The sequence below is a fragment of the Salvelinus namaycush genome, unplaced genomic scaffold (genome assembly GCF_016432855.1).
Source record: "Salvelinus namaycush isolate Seneca unplaced genomic scaffold, SaNama_1.0 Scaffold1218, whole genome shotgun sequence".
Classification (NCBI taxonomy): Eukaryota; Metazoa; Chordata; class Actinopteri; order Salmoniformes; family Salmonidae; genus Salvelinus; species Salvelinus namaycush.
Genome location: NW_024057918.1, coordinates 10,420 through 32,607, shown reverse-complemented (window position 1 = coordinate 32,607; position 22,188 = coordinate 10,420). Strand labels below are relative to the sequence as shown.

Here is a 22,188-nt window from a genome sequence, read left to right as displayed (position 1 = left end):
GTGTTTATTGATGTGTTTTTCTCTATCGACATGTCATAAACACTGAGAACCTGTAGCACACGGGTTAATATACAGCCAGACAGAGGTTAACTGGTGCTGCCTATTTAACCCTGTATGGTGAACTGTATATTTACAGATATGTGTTAACCCTGTGTTGTGTTTCTCCCCTAGGTCTTGTATAGCGTCCAGGGACCCCTACTGTGGCTGGATGCCTCATGGAGCCTGTGAGAGGATCCTGCCTGGAGTTCTGTGAGTACCAAGTATTACAATACTAAATAGTATGCATACTCAGGGCCGTAAAGTGTGACCAATTTGTTCTCATATGCAACAAAATATTTTGCTGTGCGACCTGGAGTTTTTAATTTGGGAGCACCAGTGCGACCCAGATCTGACCCAGATCTGACCCATATTACTGAAGCAACATTTTTTTCTTCCGGTCACGGATTGGTGGGACACATTTTACATTTATTTCATAAACCGTGTCGTGGGCCTTTCTACAACTATTCGCAGGCCGCATTTGTTTTACACCTTGTTCAGTCATGTTTGTTAGCTCATTAGCTAGCTAGCAAACAACCTGGTAACTTTACCAGTATATCCAAACCTTTGGAGGCACAGAAAGAAAGGAAAGTGTATAGCTTCTTCGGGAGATCAATGATCAATTAATGAATGGAACAATGAATGGCACAAGCATTTCGCTACACCCGCAATAACATCTGCTAAATATGCGTATGTGACCAATAAAATTGTATTTGATTTGAATGAGAGATGTCCTGCATGGCTTCATCACAAATGCTCTTAAAGAGACAGTGTACAATTTTCAATGTAATGCATCTCAATAGGAAAATAGTGCTTTTACATAATGTAGAAACCGTATATTCCACAAAATTACTTTTTCATTTCAATGACAGGTGTCTGTATCAACATTGTAGGTTTTTATAATAAACACTTGTATTTACAGGGTTCCATATGAGTTTTTAGGGCACAACATGAGCAGCTAGACTTCATATAGACTATATCTCAATCCATTTAAAAAATCAGATTTTCTGGTGCTCCTAACTTTTTTAAAGGCGGGAGGACCAGTGCTACCAATGAAAAATGTACATTTAGAGCCCTGTGAGTATTAAATATTACAATACTACCACAGTACTAAGCTACGGTACATACTACAGAGTTCAGGAAAAAAATGAATAACGGAAGGAATTGTTGGTTAGAGAGGTTTGGTTCTCTGCTCTAATTTCTCTCTCCTCCCTCTCTTTCAGGTCTGGTTATGAGCAGGATGTAGAGTTTGGGAACACGGTTCAGCTGGGAGACTGCCATGGTGAGCCCCTCCCATTCATACCAACCCATCTCTTTCTCGCTCTCTCTCACTATCACACACCATCAGTCTGCACAACCAACCAGTAACACACGTCCAGTAACACCAGTAACCACACCATACCAACACACCAACCAGTAACACCCTACCAGTAACACCAGTAACCACACCATACCAACACACCAATCAGTAACCCTCCCTACATGGTTCTATGTTCAGTATTAACATACACCTCTACTATAGATATTGTACACACCCAGGCCACCTGTAACTAATGCTACCTACTTGGAGGGAAGAAACAGACACGCTCTACCAGTAGCAGTACTAAGACAGCGTTGCTATAGGAGACACACCAGGCTGAACCATAGAACTAGAACAGGGGATAGAGGCCATGCTGTCTCTCCTCAGGTCTAGAGACAGACAAGACCTGGAGCAATAGGCCTACTCAGACAACCTGTCCTTTAGCTTTTTATCATTTGATTAAAAATAACTACACTCTTAGTTATCAGGGCCTTTTTTTGTTTTGGGACTCTACTTTTGGGTTCCTTTATACTGATTTCTTGTTCCTTTAATTGTTTTAGTGTTTTTGGCCACTACATCAGCGACAGATTACAAATCATTTGGTGACCCGACCTCTGGTTAGTTGGATCTTTTATTCCGCTGGTTTCTTTCTTTCCTTGAGCTCCGAGCCCCTCTCTCCTTCCATCCTTCCTTCAACGCTGCTCACCCTTCATCTTTTTTAACAAACCTCCTCTTCTTCAACACCTTTTTATCTTCTTCAGCATCTCAACAAACAACATCATCACCGGGTCACGTCAGAAATCTCCATCTCACCGCTACACTGACTCATTTCCTCACTTCATCTTCCTCACGCACTTCCTCTTTACTTCCTGTTTACTTCCTGCATGCTCACTCGGCGCCCCTCCCTCCTCTGACGTCATCACTGCTATGGAATCATCGCTGCTGTGTACCAAAGACCGTCCTCAGACAACTCTCACCCTTTTCCCCTTTCAAACTGTATCCTGTCTGAACAAAATGAATCTTACAACTGTATTTCTATTACTGGTAATGATAAATAAAATAGCTCTTGAATCAGAAAATTTATTATTTTTTCAAACAGCATTATCATAAAACATAAAACCTATTATGTTATGTAAACTAACCCATATGTGCGTACACATACCAACCCTTGCCTACTAACCAGGATGTAAGCTAACAACCTGCTGGTCTCATGTCTACGCACCGTGTTAACAGTTTGTTTGTCACCACAGACATGGAGTTGTCATCTACGTCATTCACAGACCAGCCCAGTGGGCCCATACACCCCCCAGTACCCCCAGTACTCACCCCCACCCTGAGCCCCCATCCTGGGCTTGGTCCCGGGGAAAGGCCTGGGTTGGGGCCTGGGGCTGGTTCTCCAGACCTGTATGGCTCAGGGTTTGTGCAGCAGGATGACCCGGCCACCTCCCATTCACTAGAGTCACTCCCAGGGGGCCTAGAGGGTAAGGCCTAGCAGGGAGAGACAGAACTGCTGCTACCACACTGTATGGAACCCTGACTGTCCCATAGCTGCTACAGCACACACACAGTACCAGTCAAAAGTCTGGACACACACAATCATTCAAGGGTTTTTCTTTATTTTTACTATTTTCTACATTGTAGAATAATAGTGAAGATTTCAAAACTATGAAATAACACATATGAATCATGTAGTAACCAAAAAAGTGTTAAACAAATCAAAATACATTATTATCGTTATATTTTAGATTCTTCGAAGTAGCCACCCTTTGCCTTGATGACAGCTTTGCACACTCTTGGCATTCTCTCAACCAGCTTCATGAGGAACCTGTTGGTTGCTTTTCCATCACTCTGCGGTCCAACTCATTCAAAACCATCTCAACTGGGTTGAGGTCGGGTGATTGTGGAGGGCAGGTCATCTGATGCAGCACTCCACCACTCTCCTTGTTCAAATAGACTTACACAGCCTGGAGGTTTGTTTTGGGTTATTGATCTGTTGATAAACAAATGATAGTCCCAATAAGCGCAAACCAGATGGGATGGCGTATCACTGCAGAATGCTGTGGGAGCCTTAAGTTCTAAATAAATCACAGACAGTGTCACCAGCAAAGCACCATCACACACACCCACGGTGGGAACCACACATGCGGAGATCATCCGTTCACCTACTCTGCGTCTCAAAGACACCGCGGTTGGAACCAAAAATCTCAAATTTAGACTCATCAGACCAAAGGACAGATTTCCACCGGTCTAATGTCCATTGCTCATGTTTCTTGGCCCAAGCAAGTCTTTTCTTCTTATTGGTGTCCTTTAGTAGTGGTTTCTTTGCAGCAATTCGACCATGAAGGCCTGATTCACGCAGTCTCCTCTGAACAGTTGATGTTGAGATGTGTCTGTTAGTTGAACTCTGTGAAGCATTTATTTGGACTGCAGTCTGAGGCTGGTAACTCTAATGAACTTATCCTCTGCAGCAGAGGTAACTTTGGGTCTTCCTGTCCTGTGGCGGTCCTCATGAGAACCAGTTTCATCATAACGCTTGATGGTTTTTGCGACTGCACTTGAAGAAACTTGTTGACATTTTCTGTATTGACTGACCATGTCTTAAAGTAATGATGGACTGTCATTTCTCTTTGCTTATTTGAGCTGTTCTGCCATAATATGGACTTGGTCTTTTACCAAATAGAGCTATCTTCTGTATACCACCTCTCCCTTGTCACAACACAACTGATTGGCTCAAATGCATTATGGAAAGAAATTCCACAAATGAACTTTTAACAAGGCACACCTGTTAATTGAAATGCATTGCAGGTGACTACCTCATAAAGCTGGTTGAGAGAATGCCAAGAGTGTGCAAAGCTGTCATCAAGGCAAAGGGTGGCTACTTTGAAGAATCTCAAATATAACATATTTTGATTTGTTTAATACTTTTTTGGTTACTACATGATTTCATCTGTGTTATTTCATAGTTTTGATGTCTTCACTATTATTCTACAAGAAAAACCCTTGAATGAGTAGGTGTGTCCATTTTTGACTGGTACTGTACACACAGACACAGACACACTTGATACACACACACACACACTCAGGGGCAGGTATTTGGGATTACCATCAATTGATATAGCAGATTACATTTTTCAGATTTTGTTATGATTTATATTTCATCCAACTTCATGTATTTTGATTTATTCATTGATTTATTGTCATGATTATAATGATTTTCTACATGGTGAAAATGTATTTTCTCCCTTTTTAAACAATTCTTTCAAATCTTATCTTCAAACCTTCTGCACTTCTATATTCTTTCTTCAGACTCTTTTATTTGGCCCTCGTTTCTCTCTCTGCCAGTAGACCCTATAACCCTGGCTGTTACAGTTGAAGGGTCAACCCTGTTCCCGGGTGTAAAGGGTTAACCCTGGGAGTTAGGTTTTTTAACCCTAGGAGCATTAGAGCATGTCCCAGGCCTGTCCATTAACCCCTCCTTCTCCAGGACCTCTCTCTGTCTCTTTCCTGCTCTGTGGATGTTTAACTCGTCCATGTCTGTGGTTACTAACCAAGCTGCAGTCTAGAAACAGAACAGCCTCACCATGTAGAGGACAAACTACAATCCTCTTCCCTTTGACAACGCTGGGGAGTCAATGGTTCATTGTCTTTCTGATTTTGGGAGAACAAGTCTATCTCTGTCCTAGTTAGGAATGCACTAACCCTCCTTTGTATCTGGACAAATGTTTGACACTTGGTAGAGAAAAAGCAACACTTCAATTCTTCCTCTTCAAACTAACATAACACTACTTCTTCTAGATTGGCTTACATCACCGGAGTGGTTGTGGGATCCTAACCATTTTCACCATGTATTTACAATTAAGAATGACGAGAGTGGAAGCCAATCTGAATGGTTTTGGTAACGATAAAATCCCTGTTGGATAGCGGACAGAATACCTTTAAGGGGAAAAGCAGAGAAATCATGCATGACTGAGTGTCCACAAACACACCTGATATAGAGGTGTAGTGTAAAGCTGTGATTGTGTGTGTCAGGGTGTTCGTTAACCAATCGGGTGTGTGACTTCAGGTGTGTGGGAGATCCAGGCGGGAGAAGCCAATCAGATGGTCCACATGAATATCCTGATCAGCTGTGTGTTGGCTGCCTTCCTCCTGGGGGCGCTAGTGGCAGGCCTGGTGGTGTTCTGCTATAGAGACTCCTTCCTCCGCCACAAGCCCCAGCACGCCCACAAAGATGCAGAGTCAGCCCCCTCCTGCAGCGACTCCACCGGATCCTTCACTAAGCTTAACGGGCTCTTCGACAGTCCTGTCAAGGTAACCTGGAGACCTGAATACAGATTTATGAGTCAACACATTATTCAGTAACCGAGTGTTACTGACTGACATTGTCGTGGTATCTTATGTAGATAGATAGAACCAGAGTGAGAATGACACTGACATTGTCGTGGTATCTTATGTAGATAGATAGAACCAGAGTGAGAATGACACTGACATTGTCGTGGTATCTTATGTAGATAGATAGAACCAGAGTGAGAATGACACTGACATTCAGGGTGCGGCGGCCACAATTATTTGGGGGGGAGGGGCCTAATAATAATAATAAAGCCGTAATTTAACGGTAAAAATGTATTACCTTTTAATGTGGCATGAACACAACCAGTCATGATGCTTTCATCTGATTGTCAAACAAATCACTTCAAAATGTAGGCTACCTGTGCATGTTCATGCACTTCAAAATAATCCAAACAGTGCAATACATGTACTCTGATGACTGGAAATAGACATCTGCATGTTACCTCTGATGACTGGAAATAGGCATCTGCATGTACTCTGATGACTGGAAATAGACATCTGCATGTTACCTCTGATGACTGGAAATAGGCATCTGCATGTACTCTGATGACTGGAAATAGACATCTGCATGTTACCTCTGATGACTGGAAATAGGCATCTGCATGTACTCTGATGACTGGAAATAGACATCTGCATGTTACCTCTGATGACTGGAAATAGGCATCTGCATGTACTCTGATGACTGGAAATAGACATCTGCATGTACTCTGATGACTGGAAATAGACATCTGCATGTACTCTGATGACTGGAAATAGACATCTGCATGTTCTCTGATGACTGGAAATAGACATCTGCATGTACTCTGATGACTGGAAATAGGCATCTGCATGTACTCTGATGACTGGAAATAGACATCTGCATGTACTCTGATGACTGGAAATAGGCATCTGCATGTTACCTCTGATGACTGGAAATAGACATCTGCATGTTCACTCTGATGACTGGAAATAGACATCTGCATGTACTCTGATGACTGGAAATAGGCATCTGCATGTTCACTCTGATGACTGGAAATAGACATCTGCATGTACTCTGATGACTGGAAATAGACATCTGCATGTACTCTGATGACTGGAAATAGGCATCTGCATGTACTCTGATGACTGGAAATAGACATCTGCATGTACTCTGATGACTGGAAATAGGCATCTGCATGTACTCTGATGACTGGAAATAGACATCTGCATGTACTCTGATGACTGGAAATAGACATCTGCATGTACTCTGATGACTGGAAATAGACATCTGCATGTACTCTGATGACTGGAAATAGACATCTGCATTGTCACGATCTATCACAAGGATGACGCTGGAGAGACGAAGCAGGTACGGGGAGTAACATTTAATAAATAACGGACATGGAACGAGACATAAACAGCGTTAGCAAACAAAAAACAATCAATGCAGAAGCGGGGAACAGAGCTGGGGAACTGACACATATAGGGGAGAAAATGAACACGTAATAAGAGAGTCCAGGTGAGTCCAATAACGCTGATGCGCGTGAAGAGGAAAGGCAGGTGTACGTGATGGATGGCAGGAGTGAGTGATGCAAGGCATTCTGGCGCCCTCAAGCGCCAGGGGAAGGGAAGAGCGGGAGCAGACGTGACAGTACCCCCCCTCTAGGGGCGCCACCCGGCGTCCCACCTGGGCGAACCGGCCGAGACATGGGCGCTGGGCAAGCCGGTTGAGGCGTGGAAGCCCGACGAACCGGCAGGAGCGTGAGAGCCTGGCGAGCCGGCTGAGGCATGGGAGCCTGACGATCCGGCTGAGTCAAGACGCCTGTCGATCCCGCTGAGGAAACCCGATGATCCGGTGGAGTGTGACGTGGGATGGGAAGCCACCGAGCCAACCGAGGCAATGAAACCTCTCGAGCCAGCCAGGGCATGAAAGCTCGACGGGCTGGCTTAGGCACCCCCGGTTCCATCGGCGGCAGAATCCACCCCCGACGTCACCGACAAAACAAAAAACAAACAAACAAAAAACTCCTGGACCGGCTGGGCAGACAAGAACTGACGATCCAGCTGAGGCCCGACGTGGGATGGGCGCCATCCGAGCCAACCGGGGCAAGGAAACCTCTCGAGCCTGCTAGGGCGTGGAAGCCCGACGAGCAGGCTAGGCACCCCCGGTTCCATCGGTGGTGACCCAGAGCCGATGCCACTATACCAACCAGAACGCCAGTACTCCCCGATGCTTCGTGTGATGGCTTCTGCATTCTGTCACGATCTATCACAAGGATGACGCTGGAGAGACGAAGCAGGTACGGGGAGTAACATTTAATAAATAACGGACATGGAACGAGACATAAACAGCGTTAGCAAACAAAAAACAATCAATGCAGAAGCGGGGAACAGAGCTGGGGAACTGACACATATAGGGGAGAAAATGAACACGTAATAAGAGAGTCCAGGTGAGTCCAATAACGCTGATGCGCGTGACGAGGAAAGGCAGGTGTACGTGATGGATGGCAGGAGTGAGTGATGCAAGGCATTCTGGCGCCCTCAAGCGCCAGGGGAAGGGAAGAGCGGGAGCAGACGTGACATGCATGTACTCTGATGACTGGAAATAGACATCTGCATGTACTCTGATGACTGGAAATAGACATCTGCATGTACTCTGATGACTGGAAATAGATCTGTTTACAAAACACCAAAAAGTGTGCCTACTGACATTCGGCGAATACCATTGATTAGGCCTACATTAATTGATGCTTCTTGCTGACAAATTTACATTTTTAGTTCCTTGAAAAGTCGGGACAACTGAAATGGGGCTGAAACTGTCCTGGGGAAAACGGGTGGTTACCCTAACACACATGGTCAATTTACTAGACTAGGCTACAATGTGTAGGCCTATAGAGTACCACAGTATGAGTCATAATACCCTCTAATCGTTTTTCCACCATACATTTTTCCCATAGAGGATTTTAGAAACACTTAAAATAAGGGTTGTGTTTCGTGTAGGCTTACCCTGGCGTGATGTTTTAATAACCGTGTAAATCTCTCTAGGACAAGGTGATTTTTATCAATATAGTCGCCTGTGTTTATCGCCTAAAAATTAAACGCTAATGTGGCTAGCATAAAGAACTACAAATACCATGATGCTCTGGACAAGACTGCCGAATAGAGGCAAAGGTAAGAATCTCTGGATTAACTATCTTTTAGCTAAATGTAGCAATTCTGTAAACTGTCTTGTGCAAGTTTTAAATTGACACAATACCTGTTAGCAAAGGTGTCAGCTAGAGACGACGTGCAGAAGCTTGCAGGGATTTGTAGTTTTCAAACCGAAAAGTAAATAGAGCTGACTATATTGATAAAAGTCACCTTGTCCGAGAGAGATTTACATGGTTATCAAAACGTCACGGCTGAGGAGGCCTCCACGAAACACATCCCTTACATTAAGTGTTTCTAAAATTCCCTATGGGAAAAATAAATGATGGAAAAACGATTGGAACCATTTCCATGTTTGACCGCTAGGTTTTATGGGTATTGACACCTCCACTGTGGGGTAGCCAGTGATGTAGTAGTAAATAAATGGTGGGTAAACTCTGATTGCTGGTTGCGGTGAAAAAAGTTACGCTCCCTATACTTTCAATGCATTTTTCAGAAAAGGAGGGTCAACTGCATTGTGTTGCCTTTACCCTCCACTAGGCCTACACCACTGCCAGTAGCCTACGCTCTCAACTGAAGCAATTTTACACACATGAACATAAGCAGAACAGGTAGCCTACATTCAATATAATACACAAGTTGAATCAAAACATGGTTACACCCTAGGTCATGAGTTGTCCATGATTCACGAGTTGAATGCTTAGATTCTTCACAGATCGTGTGACATAAACCACAACCTTTCTTTCCCTACATTTATGACATTAATGACAGTGTAATTTGTAATTATTAAGCATTTAACGATTGAATTAGAACATTGAACTTAAACCTTGTACTATTCCTGGATCTTGGAGATCTCGGGAAAAGCACTAAGTGTAACCATGCCTATGTAAAATGTCGTTATCCAAAATCATGTAGGCCTATGCCATTGCAAAATCATGTAGGCCTATGCCATTGCAAAATCATGTAGGCCTATGCCATTGCAAAATCATGTAGGCCTATGCCATTGCAAAATCGAAGTCTTCTAAAGAGTCTACTATAGGCCTACTGTCATTAATGTTGGATGGAATGGTTGCGCATTGGTGTTGAGCTGTAGGCTAGTTCTCCAGTGATATTGGAGACACTCATCAGCTGATCCAGGCAAGAAAAGTGATATTGATTGAAAATAATAAAGCTAAATAAATGGTCTACTTCTGGTCACGGACGGCACAGAGAACAGCAATACCCGCGCCCGCCTGAGAAACAAAGCAATGAGCGCTCTAAACAGCTGACTGACAAAGCAAACAATTATGAATGAACAGATAAATCTAATGCATTGGAATTAAAGGCTATTTTTATCAAGGGGACTTGGCAAACAAATCGCGAAAATGAGCAAGTGCAAAGAAAAATCTATGTGTTTAAAGGAGCCCAGCTGAGGCTGAAATTCAGCACTAGAGAGTGGACAGTGCTGTGGACAGGGAGACGATTTGTGCAGCCACATAGAAATAAATGGTTTAAACCATGACAGAAAGGTGGGGGTGTTCGATTAATTTGTAAACTTTTATTTTCATATTTACCACTGTAAAACATATTTACCACTGCTTTTAAACAAATAGAAGAATGGCAAATTAGCATTATTTAGATCCCCCCCCAAAGTTGGACTTTTGTTTCATTCAGGGGAGCTGAGCCCCCCTTGGCTCCCCTGTAATTCACCGCCCGGATAGAACATTTACAGTGCCTTCGGAGAGTTTTCAGACCCCTTGACCTTTTCCACATTTTGTTAGGTTACAGCCTTATTCTAAAATTCATTTAAAAATAAAATCCTCATCAATACCCCATAATGACACGCAAAATACCCCATAATGACAAAACAAAAACAGGTTTTTAGAAATGTTTGCTAATTTATTAAAAAAATGAAAAACTAATATTACATTTACATAAGTATTCAGACCCTTTACTCAGTACTTTGTTGAAGCACCTTTGACAGCGATTACAGCCTTGAGTCTTCTTGGGTATGACGCTACAAGCTTGGCACACCTGTATTTGAGGAGTTTCTCCCATTCTCCTCTGCAGATACTCTCAAGTTCTGTCAGGTTGGATGGGGAGCGTTGCTGCACAGCTATTTTCAGGTCTCTCCAGAGATGTTCGATCAGGTTTAAGTCTGGGCTCTGGCTGGGCCACTCAAGGACATTCAGAGACTTGTCCCGAAGCCACTCCTGCGTTGTCTTGGCTGTGTGCTTAGGGTCGTTGTGCTGTTGGAAGGTGAACCTTCTCCCCCATTCTGAGTTCCTGAGTGCGCTGGAGCAAGTTTTCATCAAGGATCTCTCTGTACTTTGCTCCGTTCATCTTTCCCTGAATCCTGACTAGTCTCCCAATCCCTGCCTCTGAAAAACATCCCCACAGCATGTTGCTGCCACCACCATGCTTCACCGTAGGGATGGTGCCAGGTTTCTTCCAGATGTGATGCTTGGCATTCAGGCCAAAGAGTTCAATCTTGGTTTCATCAGACCAGAGAATCTTGTCTTGAGTCTTTAGGTGCCTTTTGGCAAACTCCAAGTGGGCTGTCATGTGCCTTTTACTGAGCAGTGGCTTCCATCTGGCAACTCTACCATAAAGGCCTGATTGGTGGAGTGCTACAGAGATGGTTGTCCTTCTGGAAGGTTCTCCCATCTCTACAGAGGAACTCTAGAGCTCTGTCAGAGTGACCATCGGGTTCTTGGTTACCTCATTGACCAAGGCCCTTCTCCCCCGATTGCTCAGTTTGGCCAGCAGGCCAGCTTTAGGAAGAGTCTTGGTGGTTCCAAACTTCTTCCATTTAACTTCTTATGGCTGCAGGGGCAGTATAGAGTAGCTTGGATGAAAGGTGCACAGAGGTGCCCAGAGTAAACGGCCTGCTCCTCAGTCATAGTTGCTAATATATGCATATTATTATTAGTATTGGATAGAAAGCACTCTGACGTTTCTAAAACTGTTTGAATTATGTCTGTGAGTATAACAGAACTCATATGGAAGAAGAACCTGAGACGTTCCACTTCCTGTTTGGATTTTTTCTGAGGCTGCTACATTTTCAACCAAGCTCCCAATGAAATTACAGCGAGATATGGATGAGTTTTCACTTCCTACGGCTTCCACTAGATGTCAACAGTCAATAGAACTTTGTCTGATGACTCTAATGTGAAGGGGGGTCGAAGGAGACAGGAATGAGTAACCAAAGCCATGAGGTGACCACGCATTGAACACGCGCATTCATGTGAGAGGCAGCTCCGTTCCATCACTCAACTGAAGTCAATGTAATTCTCCGGTTGGAACGTTATTCAAGATGTATGTTAACAACATTCTTAAGATTGATTCAATACATCGTTTGACATGTTTCTACTGACTGTTATGGAACTTTTGGACATTTCGTCACGTTATAGTGGACGCGCTTTGTGACTTTGGAATTGTTTACCAAACGCGCTAACCAAAGTAGCTAATTGGACATAAATAACGGACATTATCGAACAAACCAAGCATTTATTGTGGACCTGGGATTCCTAGGACTGCATTCTGATGAAGTTCATCAAAGGTAAGGAAACATTTATCATGTATTTTCTGGTTTCTGTTGACTCCAACATGGCAGATAATTTGGCTATTGTTCTGAGCGCCGTCTCAGATTATTGCATGGTTTGCTTTTTCCGTAAAGTTTTTTTGAAATCTGACACAGTGGTTACATTAAGGAGAGGTATATCTATAATTCCATGTGTATAACTTGTATTATCATCTACATTTATGATGAGTATTTCTGTTGAAACGATGTGGCTATGCAAAATCACTTGATGTTTTTGGAACTAGTGAATGTAACGCGCCAATGTAAACTCAGATATTTTGATATAAATATGAACTTAATCAAACAAAACATGCATGTATTGTGTAACATGAAGTCCTATGAGTGTCATCTGATGAAGATCATCAAAGGTTAGTGATTAATTTTATCTCTTTCTGCTTTTTCTGACTGCTATCTTTCCCTGGAAAAATGGCTGTGCTTATTGTGGTTTGGTGGTGACCTAACATAATCGTTTGTAGTGCTTTTGCTGAAAAGCATATTTGAAATCGGACACTTGTGGGATTAACAACAAGATTACCTTTAAAATGATATAAGACACATGTATGTTTGAGGAATTTTAATTATGAGATTTCTGTTGTTTGAATTTGGCGCCCTGCACTTTCACTGGCTGTTGTCATATCGATCCCGTTAGCGGGATGCAGCCATAAGAAGTTAAGAATGATGGAGGCCACTGTGTTCTTGGAGACCGTCAATGCTGCAGACATTTTTTGGTACCCTTCCCCAGATCCAAAAACCTGTTTTTCCTTTGTCATTATGGGGTATTGTGTGTAGATTGCTGAGGATTTATTTTTATTTAATCCATTTTATAATAAGGCTGTAAAGTAACAAAATGTTGAAAAAGTCAAGGGGTCTGGATACTTTCCGAAGGCACTGTATGTATGTATGTATGTATGTATGTATGTATGTATGTATGTATGTATGTATGTACAGTATGTATGTACAGTTTGTGTTGGCTAGAGGAACCAAATGAACAAAGCCCTCTCTTCTGTCCTCCTGTCTTGTCTCCAGGAGTACCAGCCAAGTCTGGACTGTCCCAAGCTGTACACCAACTTACTGAGCAGTGGTAAGGACCTGACACCTAACGGAGACACCAAGACCATGATCCTCCGGGACGGCTGTCAGCCTCCCGAGCTGGCCGCCCTGCCCACCCCCGAGTCTACCCCTGTGCTGCAGCAGAAAGTCCTGCAGCCAATCAGGAACCAGTGGGAGCGAGCCAATCACCACGGGAAGATCAACGGATCCAGGAAGAACTCCAACTCTACCTCCTCCTCCTCCATCGCCAAGAATCCCCAGTTCCACCCGAGTTCCCCCCCCCCTCCTCACCCCCAGCCCCACCCTGCGCTGGGACACTCCCACATCCCCAGCGCCGTCGTCCTTCCCAACGCCACGCACGAATACCGCAGTGGTTACCATGGAAACCCGGCCGACGACATCACGCCGCCGCGCACCCTGGACAGGAAGCCAGAGAACATGGAACACCTGCAGGCCACGCCCCCTCATTCTAAAGGAAGCAGAAAGGAGCAGAAGAGGTCGCTGGATGCCAGGAACACACTGAACGACCTGCTGAAGCACCTGAACGATGCTAACACGGCTAACGCTAGCTCCAAGGCTATCCTCCAAGAGGGGGCCGGCTCAGCGCCTCGACCCAGCAGACAACACCTGATGCTGGAGCCTCTAGGGGACATCACTGAGGTTCCCCCAAAGGTCCCCAGCCGAGAGGCCTCTCTTTACTCCCCCTCCTCCTCCTCCTCCCTGCCCAGGCACAGCCCCACCAAGAGGGTTGACGTCCCCCTGCCCTCCACCCCTAGCTCCCCCACAGGCAGCCTGGGTATGGGAGGAAGCATGAGCGGCACCCTGGAGAGGAGGTACGGCTCTCATCACAGGAGCTCTTCTCACAGACACTCCCTCACAGCCACCTCTCCCAACGGAGTCAGTATGGGGGTGTCGTTGTCCCACCAACACAGTATGAACAGAGGGGGGTACATGCCCCCCACCCCTCCCTCCAGACTGGACTCCCAGAGGGGGCTCCACTCCCCCCATCAACACCCCCACCCCCCCTCCCTGTCCCGCCAGAGCAGCTACAGTGGGCACGGCTCGCTCCCCCGCCAGGGACTTAAACGGACCCCGTCCCTAAAGCCTGACGTCCCCCCTAAACCCAACGCCTTCACCCCACAGACTCCTCAGATGAGGGTGGTCAACAAGTACAGCTACTAGGACACTATAGACACTATGGAGTGTACTACCAAGTGTACTAACTGGGACAGGGCAGGGGCACTACTGAATGTGCTCTAGAGCCAGACTGGTTATGAGAAGGCTTAGGGAGGGAGTAGGACCATGTGTGTGTCATGGTGTGTCCCCATAGAATGATTCATTCCTTCACTCTAAAAAGGGAAAATCACACCAGTGGCCAAAGATGTGACGTGGAGTTCTGTGTCTTGTCTTGTGGCTTCATGTTTCTCTCCATCTCACAACACACTGGTCAGTCTCCTCTAACCCTGACCCCTGGCCCTGACTCACTAACCCCAGCCCCAGGACATAAGGCAGGGTGGGGGTAGATGGGTGTAGGGGTCCTGTAGGGGACTAGCGTGGCCCCCAGTGTGTAGCCTGGCTCTATGATCCTGACTGTGGACGGTACGAGGTCTAACTCCGAGAACTACTTGAAGAATGGGTCTGATGTCTCACTGTCACTAAGCACTGTCTGTTTGTGCCACAAATGGCACCCTATTCCCTTTGTTGTCAACTACTTCTGACCACGGCACATAGGCCTGGTTGTACCTAGTGCACTATATAGGGAATAAGGGTGCCATTTGGGGGACACGCTCTGTCTTCCCATGAATGTGAACTGGACTGAACTGAACTAGGGGGAGGAATAGGATAGAACTGTTTGTATCTTATCTGTCTGACTGATGGGGGAGAGCAGCGAGGAGACACACTAAACATAGTGTCCCTTTAGAGGTGTTTAACTCAACTATAAAGACGGAGGAGGAAGGAAGGCAACAGAGAGAACACCAGTGTGTGTCAGCTGGAGGGCAAAACCCAATGTACAGCAAACACATACACACACACTTTGCTTGGGGAGGTGAAAGGCCTGGCTGCCTACGTACCCTAACAGGGACCCTCTGTAACTCACTGGGATATCTACTGAACACGTTTGCTGCTATTGGTTTATGATGAGTAATGTATGTTGCTATTGGTTTATGATGAGTACTATATGTTGAGTGTATTTAGTCCTCTTATGCGTCTGTACCCTACAGCTGCCGTTGTCTCCTGACGTGTGTGTGTGTGTATGTGCGTACAGACCATGCAATTCAGTGCACTGTTAGAACAGGCTCCAGTGCCATCAGAGTCCTCTATCAACACATACCACTCTTCTCCTGTCTCACACAGACACACAGATACAAACTGGCGATGCAGAGACCTTTCCTCCAGTCTTTCAATGTAGCAGAGTGGTATTTAGAAACATTTCATCCAACCCACTTCAACAGGCTGGTGTTGTTTTGGTTTGGTTTTCTTTATTTTATTCAGAAATGAAAGACGTAAACATTTTATGCAACACCAATGGTTTTAGTTCTGTCAGGTTGAAATGGCGTTCTGCAACATGTCTGTCTCACCTGCCAACTGCATGTCCGTCACTAGTGTTAGTCTTAACATGTCTGTCTCACCTGCCAACTGCATGTCTGTCACTAGTGTTAGTCTTAACATGTCTGTCTGTCTCACCTGCCAACCGCATGTCCGTCACTAGTGTTGGTCTCTGTGCTCCGGTGGGAGTTCACACACTGCTCTCTGTGTGGTAGTTTCCCCAAGGTACAGATGCAGGATCAGCTTACCCTCTCTCAAACCTAATCTTGACCATTTCCAGGGTAACTGATCTTAGATCTTCGGTTCTCTGGCTGCCATTTTGGTTCCAGAGGCAGTGTTGTGTTTGCACTTTCCCAGTGAGTGACAAGTGTACAATCACACCAACATCTACCAATGTGTCCTACCGAGTCATGCTGGTAATGACAAGATACTGTACATATTATAAATATATGAGTATACATATTTTTAGGCCAGTTAATCCCAATCTGTGCATCGTGTGCCTTATTCAACAAATGATCGATATACAGAAATATTGAGGAAATAAAGTGATTTGGTCCTGAATGTCATTATTGTTACAATATAACCTAAGCAACTCTGATTATTTGAATTCAGAGTGAAATTTGTGTTCCACATTTAAATGTGTATTTATCTACCAAACTGCAGTTATTTCGATTCTAGAACTAAGAGTCGGTTTAGTCACCAACATTCCATTACAGAATGCAGGCTGAAGCAAAGCATGCTGGGATTACAGTATCCGTATATGACCTCATGAAGAAGAAGGCTGCTGATAGACCAAGCTGAGGTTCCATGCAGTGAATGTACTATTATGGCATGGGGATGTAGACTGACTCGTGTGTTCTCTCTAAACGCTTTGCTTCATAACACTCAACATGGCACTATACAGCCAATATACAGTAAACAGTCGATAGAGTACTCAATAAACATCCAACCCAGTATTAAGGTAAACACTCCGGGTAATTATTATAGATCAAAGATGTGTATCTAATGTCTTAATAAACTGTTCCATTAGAGTGAGCAGTGGTCATGTGACCGGGACATAAGAACAGGATGTGGTCTTGTCAGATGTCAGATCTTACATTGACAATGAGGTTCATGATTTGGGTACATTTACTTTATTTGGGGAATGAATTTGTCTGCCTGTTTGGAACCTGAAGCCACATTTTGTTAAAAAAGATAATTGTATTAATTAAAGTCTGTTGTCTATCAGTCGTCCTCTGCTAACCAGTGTTTGGGCTCAGAGACACACACACCCCCCTGTTCCATTGGTCCAGACAGGCTGTGCTCAGCTGTCTTGTGCATTGCCATATTGACCTGGGTCTTTGTGTTGCAGTGTCAGTCTACAGCCTTCCTACCCTCCTGTCTATCTATGCTCTGTGTGCAGATGAACCAGCCTCGTTGACATTACCTTTCTAATACTGTTCTGATTGGACAGTAAGACCCCCTGATGTTTGTTCAGAGTGTTTGTAGATATGTTGTAAAGTTGGAACTGTGAATGTGTACAAAATGATCGTCTTTTGTTTCAGGACTTCTTGTTGAATTTTTTTTAACACGGCATGTATAGTTGAAATAAAATATTACTGCACAGAATTCTGATTCTGAGAGATATCCTTGTTTTTTATGATTCTCAGAAGACAGCGGATTAGACCAGTGACTCTCTAATCCAGTTAGTGAGCACAAGATGCAGCGATCACTGAACTCACTATAGAAGTCAGACATCAACATATTGTTAATGTTCAACTGTAGTGATTTAGCAAAGCCACTCCCCAAGCTTATGTTTCATTAGAGTTTCATGAGCGAAATCTTAACTGGGACACTAATGCCTATATTTATACTAAAGTGTTCCTTCTTCAACATATCCCACAGCAGAGGAACAGGCTATTTGCCTCCATGCACCCCTGCTATCATCACAAACCACTAGCTAACATCAAACACTATTTACACCTCTGCCAAACAATGTCCTGTTTTCCTCTGGCACTGAGTGAGCTACATATCTACAGTTATACATGGAAGACAGCATTGTTTCAGAAATAGACATTCAAAATGTGGATGGAGATTTGTTAAGATTTGGTGTTGCAGGCCAGGCTGTTTCTGCTGAGAGTTGCCAATAAGTCATTGTTGCCTTGCCAGTAGTGTTGTTGTCTTGCCAACAACAATGTTGAGTTGTTGCATTTCCAAAGCAAAGGAGTGCTGTTGCATGCCTAGGCTTTAGCTTAGTGGGCTTACATGGTCTTGAGGTTTGCAGTTGACCTTGGTTCGATTCCTTTTGGTCATTGCAGTGCAGGATTGGTGATTGATCTGTTGCAGAGCAAAGGGTATTTGTGTGTGTGTCTGTGTGTCTGTGTTTGGGTGTCTGTGTCTGTGTATCTGTGTCTGTGTATCTGTGTCTGTGTGTCTGTGTGTGGTCATGTGGGAAAGTTTCCAGAGTGGTTTGTTGCTGTGGAGATGAACATCAGGTCCCTCCCTGCTCTGGGCTTAAGATCTGAGCCTCAGCACTGTGCCAGGTAGTACGGTCACAGTGATGAGATATAGAAGAGCGGACCAGGCCTGGGTGGGGGTATGAGGAGGCTACTCTTACCCCGCTTGATCCGTTGAATGAACAATAATTATGCTGAAGAATGACATTCTCTGTTTTACAGATACACACTAACACACAATGGGGTTCAGCTTACCTGTGTGATTCATGGTGTTGTCATTACAGTGGCAGATGTAGTGCTATTTAATGGCTCCTCTATTTGCCTGCTACACCCCCCCCCCCCCCCCCCCCCCACTGTTAAGCTCTGATGTCAGGCACACACACTCATGCACGCTGTAACACTGGGCCTGAAGGACACCATGCATCTGGAGGTCCTTCTCCTCTCAGTCACCACTACAGACAACATCACATAAACACTACAGACAACATCACATAAACACTACAGACAACATCACATAAACACTACAGACAACATCACATAAACACTACAGACAACATCACATAAACACTACAGACAACATCACATAAACACTACAGACAACATCACATAAACACTACAGACAACATCACATAAACACTACAGACAACATCACATAAACACTACAGGCAACAACACATAAACACTACAGACAACATCACATACACACTACAGACAACATCACATAAACACTACAGACAACATCACATAAACACTACAGACAACATCACATAAACACTACAGGCAACAACACATAAACACTACAGACAGTGACACCACTCTAACCATGCAGTGACACCACGGAAACCATGCAGTGACATCACCGTAACCATGCAGTGACACCACCGTATCCATGCAGTGACACCACACTAACCATGCAGTGACATCACCCTAACCATGCAGTGACATCACCCTAGCCATGCGGTGACACCACTCTAACCATGCAGTGACATCACTCTAACCATGCAGTGATACCACTCTAACCATGCAGTGATACCACTCTAACCATGCAGTGACATCACTCTAACCATGCAGTGATACCACTCTAACCATGCAGTGACATCACTCTAACCATGCAGTGATACCACTCTAACCATGCAGTGATACCACTCTAACCATGCAGTGATACCACTCTAACCATGCAGTGACATCACCCTAACCATGCAGTGACACCACTCTAACCATGCAGTGATACCACTCTAACCATGCAGTGATACCACTCTAACCATGCAGTGATACCACTCTAACCATGCAGTGATACCACTCTAACCATGCAGTGACACCACTCTAACCATGCAGTGACACCACTCTAACCATGCAGTGACACCACTCTAACCATGCAGTGACATCACTCTAACCATGCAGTGATACCACTCTAACCATGCAGTGATACCACTCTAACCATGCAGTGATACCACTCTAACCATGCAGTGACATCACCCTAACCATGCAGTGACATCACTCTAACCATGCAGTGACATCACCCTAACCATGCAGTGACACCACTCTAACCATGCAGTGACATCACCCTAACCATGCAGTGACATCACCCTAACCATGCAGTGACATCACCCTAACCATGCAGTGACATCACCCTAACCATGCAGTGACATCACCCTAACCATGCAGTGACATCACCCTAACCATGCAGTGACATCACCCTAACCATGCAGTGACATCACTCTAACCATGCAGTGATACCACTCTAACCATGCAGTGATACCACTCTAACCATGCAGTGACATCACCCTAACCATGCAGTGATACCACTCTAACCATGCAGTGACATCACCCTAACCATGCAGTGACACCACTCTAACCATGCAGTGATACCACTCTAACCATGCAGTGACACCACTCTAACCATGCAGTGATACCACTCTAACCATGCAGTGACACCACTCTAACCATGCAGTAACACCACTCTAACCATGCATTGGCATCACCTGAGATCTAAGTCAAGAGTGTGTGTTAGAACAGGGTGCATTGTGGGTCATCGTCATTGCCATCAGAATGTTGACACAAAACCTCTTTCATTTGCTTTCAGCAGGGCAGGTTGAAAACTCTCACCTCCTAGCTACCCCTCTCAATTCAATTCAAAGGGCTTTATTGGCATGGGAATCATATGTTTACATGGCCAATGCAAGTGAAATGGAGAAACAAAAGTGAAATAAATAATTAAAAGTTAACAGTAAATATTACATTCACAAGTTCCAAAATAATATATTAATAGACATTTCAAATGTCATATTATGTCTATATACAGTGTTGTAACTATGTGCAAATAGGTAAAGTAAAAAAAGGGAAAGTAAATTAACATGGGTTGTATTTACAATGGTGTTTGTTCTTCACTGGTTGCCCTTTTCTTGTGGCAACAGGTCACAAATCTTGCTGCTGTGATGGCACACTGTGGAATTTCTCCCAGTAGATATGGGAGTTTATCAAAATTGGATTTGTTTTCAAATTCTTTGTGGATCTGTGTAATCTGAGGGAAATATGTCTCTCTAATATGGTCATACATTGGGCAGGAGGTTAGGAAGTGCAGCTCAGTTTCCACCTCATTTTGTGGGCAGTGTGCACATAGCCTGTCTTCTCTTGAGAGCCATGTCTGCCTACGGCGGCCTTTCTCAATAGCAAGGCTATGCTCACTGAGTCTGTACATAGTCAAAGCTTTCCTTAAGTTTGGGTCAGTCACAGTGGTCAGGTATTCTGCCACTGTGTACTCTCTGTTTAGGGCCAAATAGCATTCTAGTTTGCTCTGTTTTTTTGTTAATTCTTTCCAATGTGTCAAGTAATTATCTTTTTGTTTTCTCATGATTTGGTTGGGTCTAATTGTGCTGTTGTCCTGGGGCTCTGTGGGGTGTGTTTGTGTTTGTGAACAGAGCCCTAGGACCAGCTTGCTTAGGGGACTCTTCTCCAGGTTCATCTCTCTGTAGGTGATGGCTTTGTTATGGAAGGTTTGGGAATCGCTTCCTTTTAGGTGGTTGTAGAATTTAACGGCTCTTTTCTGGATTTTGATAATTAGTGGGTATCGGCCTAATTCTGCTCTGCATGCATTATTTGGTGTTCTACGTTGTACACGGAGGATATTTTTGCAGAATTCTGCATGCAGAGTCTCAATTTGGTGTTTGTCCCATTTTGTGAAATCTTGGTTGGTGAGCGGACCCCAGACCTCACAACCATAAAGGGCAATGGGCTCTATGACTGATTCAAGTATTTTTAGCCAGATCCTAATTGGTATGTTGAAATTTATGTTCCTTTTGATGGCATAGAAGGCCCTTCTTGCCTTGTCTCTCAGATCGTTCACAGCTTTGTGGAAGTTACCTGTGGTGCTGATGTTTAGGCCGAGGTATGTATAGTTTTTTGTGTGCTCTAGGGCAACGGTGTCTAGATGGAATTTGTGGTCCTGGTGACTGGACCTTTTTTGGAACACCATTATTTTGGTCTTACTGAGATTTACTGTCAGGGCCCAGGTCTGACAGAATCTGTGCAGAAGATCTAGGTGCTGCTGTAGGCCCTCCTTGGTTGGTGACAGAAGCACCAGATCATCAGCAAACAGTAGACATTTGACTTCGGATTCTAGTAGGGTGAGACCGGGTGCTGCAGACTGTTCTAGTGCCCGCGCCAATTCGTTGATATATATGTTGAAGAGGGTGGGGCTTAAGCTGCATCCCTGTCTCACCCCACGACCCTGTGTGAAGAAATGTGTGTGTTTTTTGCCAATTTTAACCGCACACTTGTTGTTTGTGTACATGGATTTTATAATGTCG

General features: G+C 44.4%; 1 protein-coding gene across 1 annotated transcript in view; it reads left to right on the top strand.

Annotated features, from left to right (window-relative positions):
• The window catches only part of LOC120036133 (semaphorin-6D-like), a 40,460-nt gene extending 25,639 nt beyond the window's left edge, over window positions 1-14,821 (top strand). The window contains exons 14-19 of the mRNA XM_038982606.1: window positions 172-249; window positions 1,260-1,318; window positions 1,897-1,953; window positions 2,587-2,817; window positions 5,400-5,644; window positions 13,377-14,821. Of these exons, the coding sequence (XP_038838534.1) occupies window positions 172-249; window positions 1,260-1,318; window positions 1,897-1,953; window positions 2,587-2,817; window positions 5,400-5,644; window positions 13,377-14,582 (1,876 nt within the window). The 3' untranslated portion in view covers window positions 14,583-14,821. The remainder of the gene's footprint in view (window positions 1-171; window positions 250-1,259; window positions 1,319-1,896; window positions 1,954-2,586; window positions 2,818-5,399; window positions 5,645-13,376) is intronic.
• The last annotated feature ends 7,367 nt before the right edge of the window (window positions 14,822-22,188 follow it).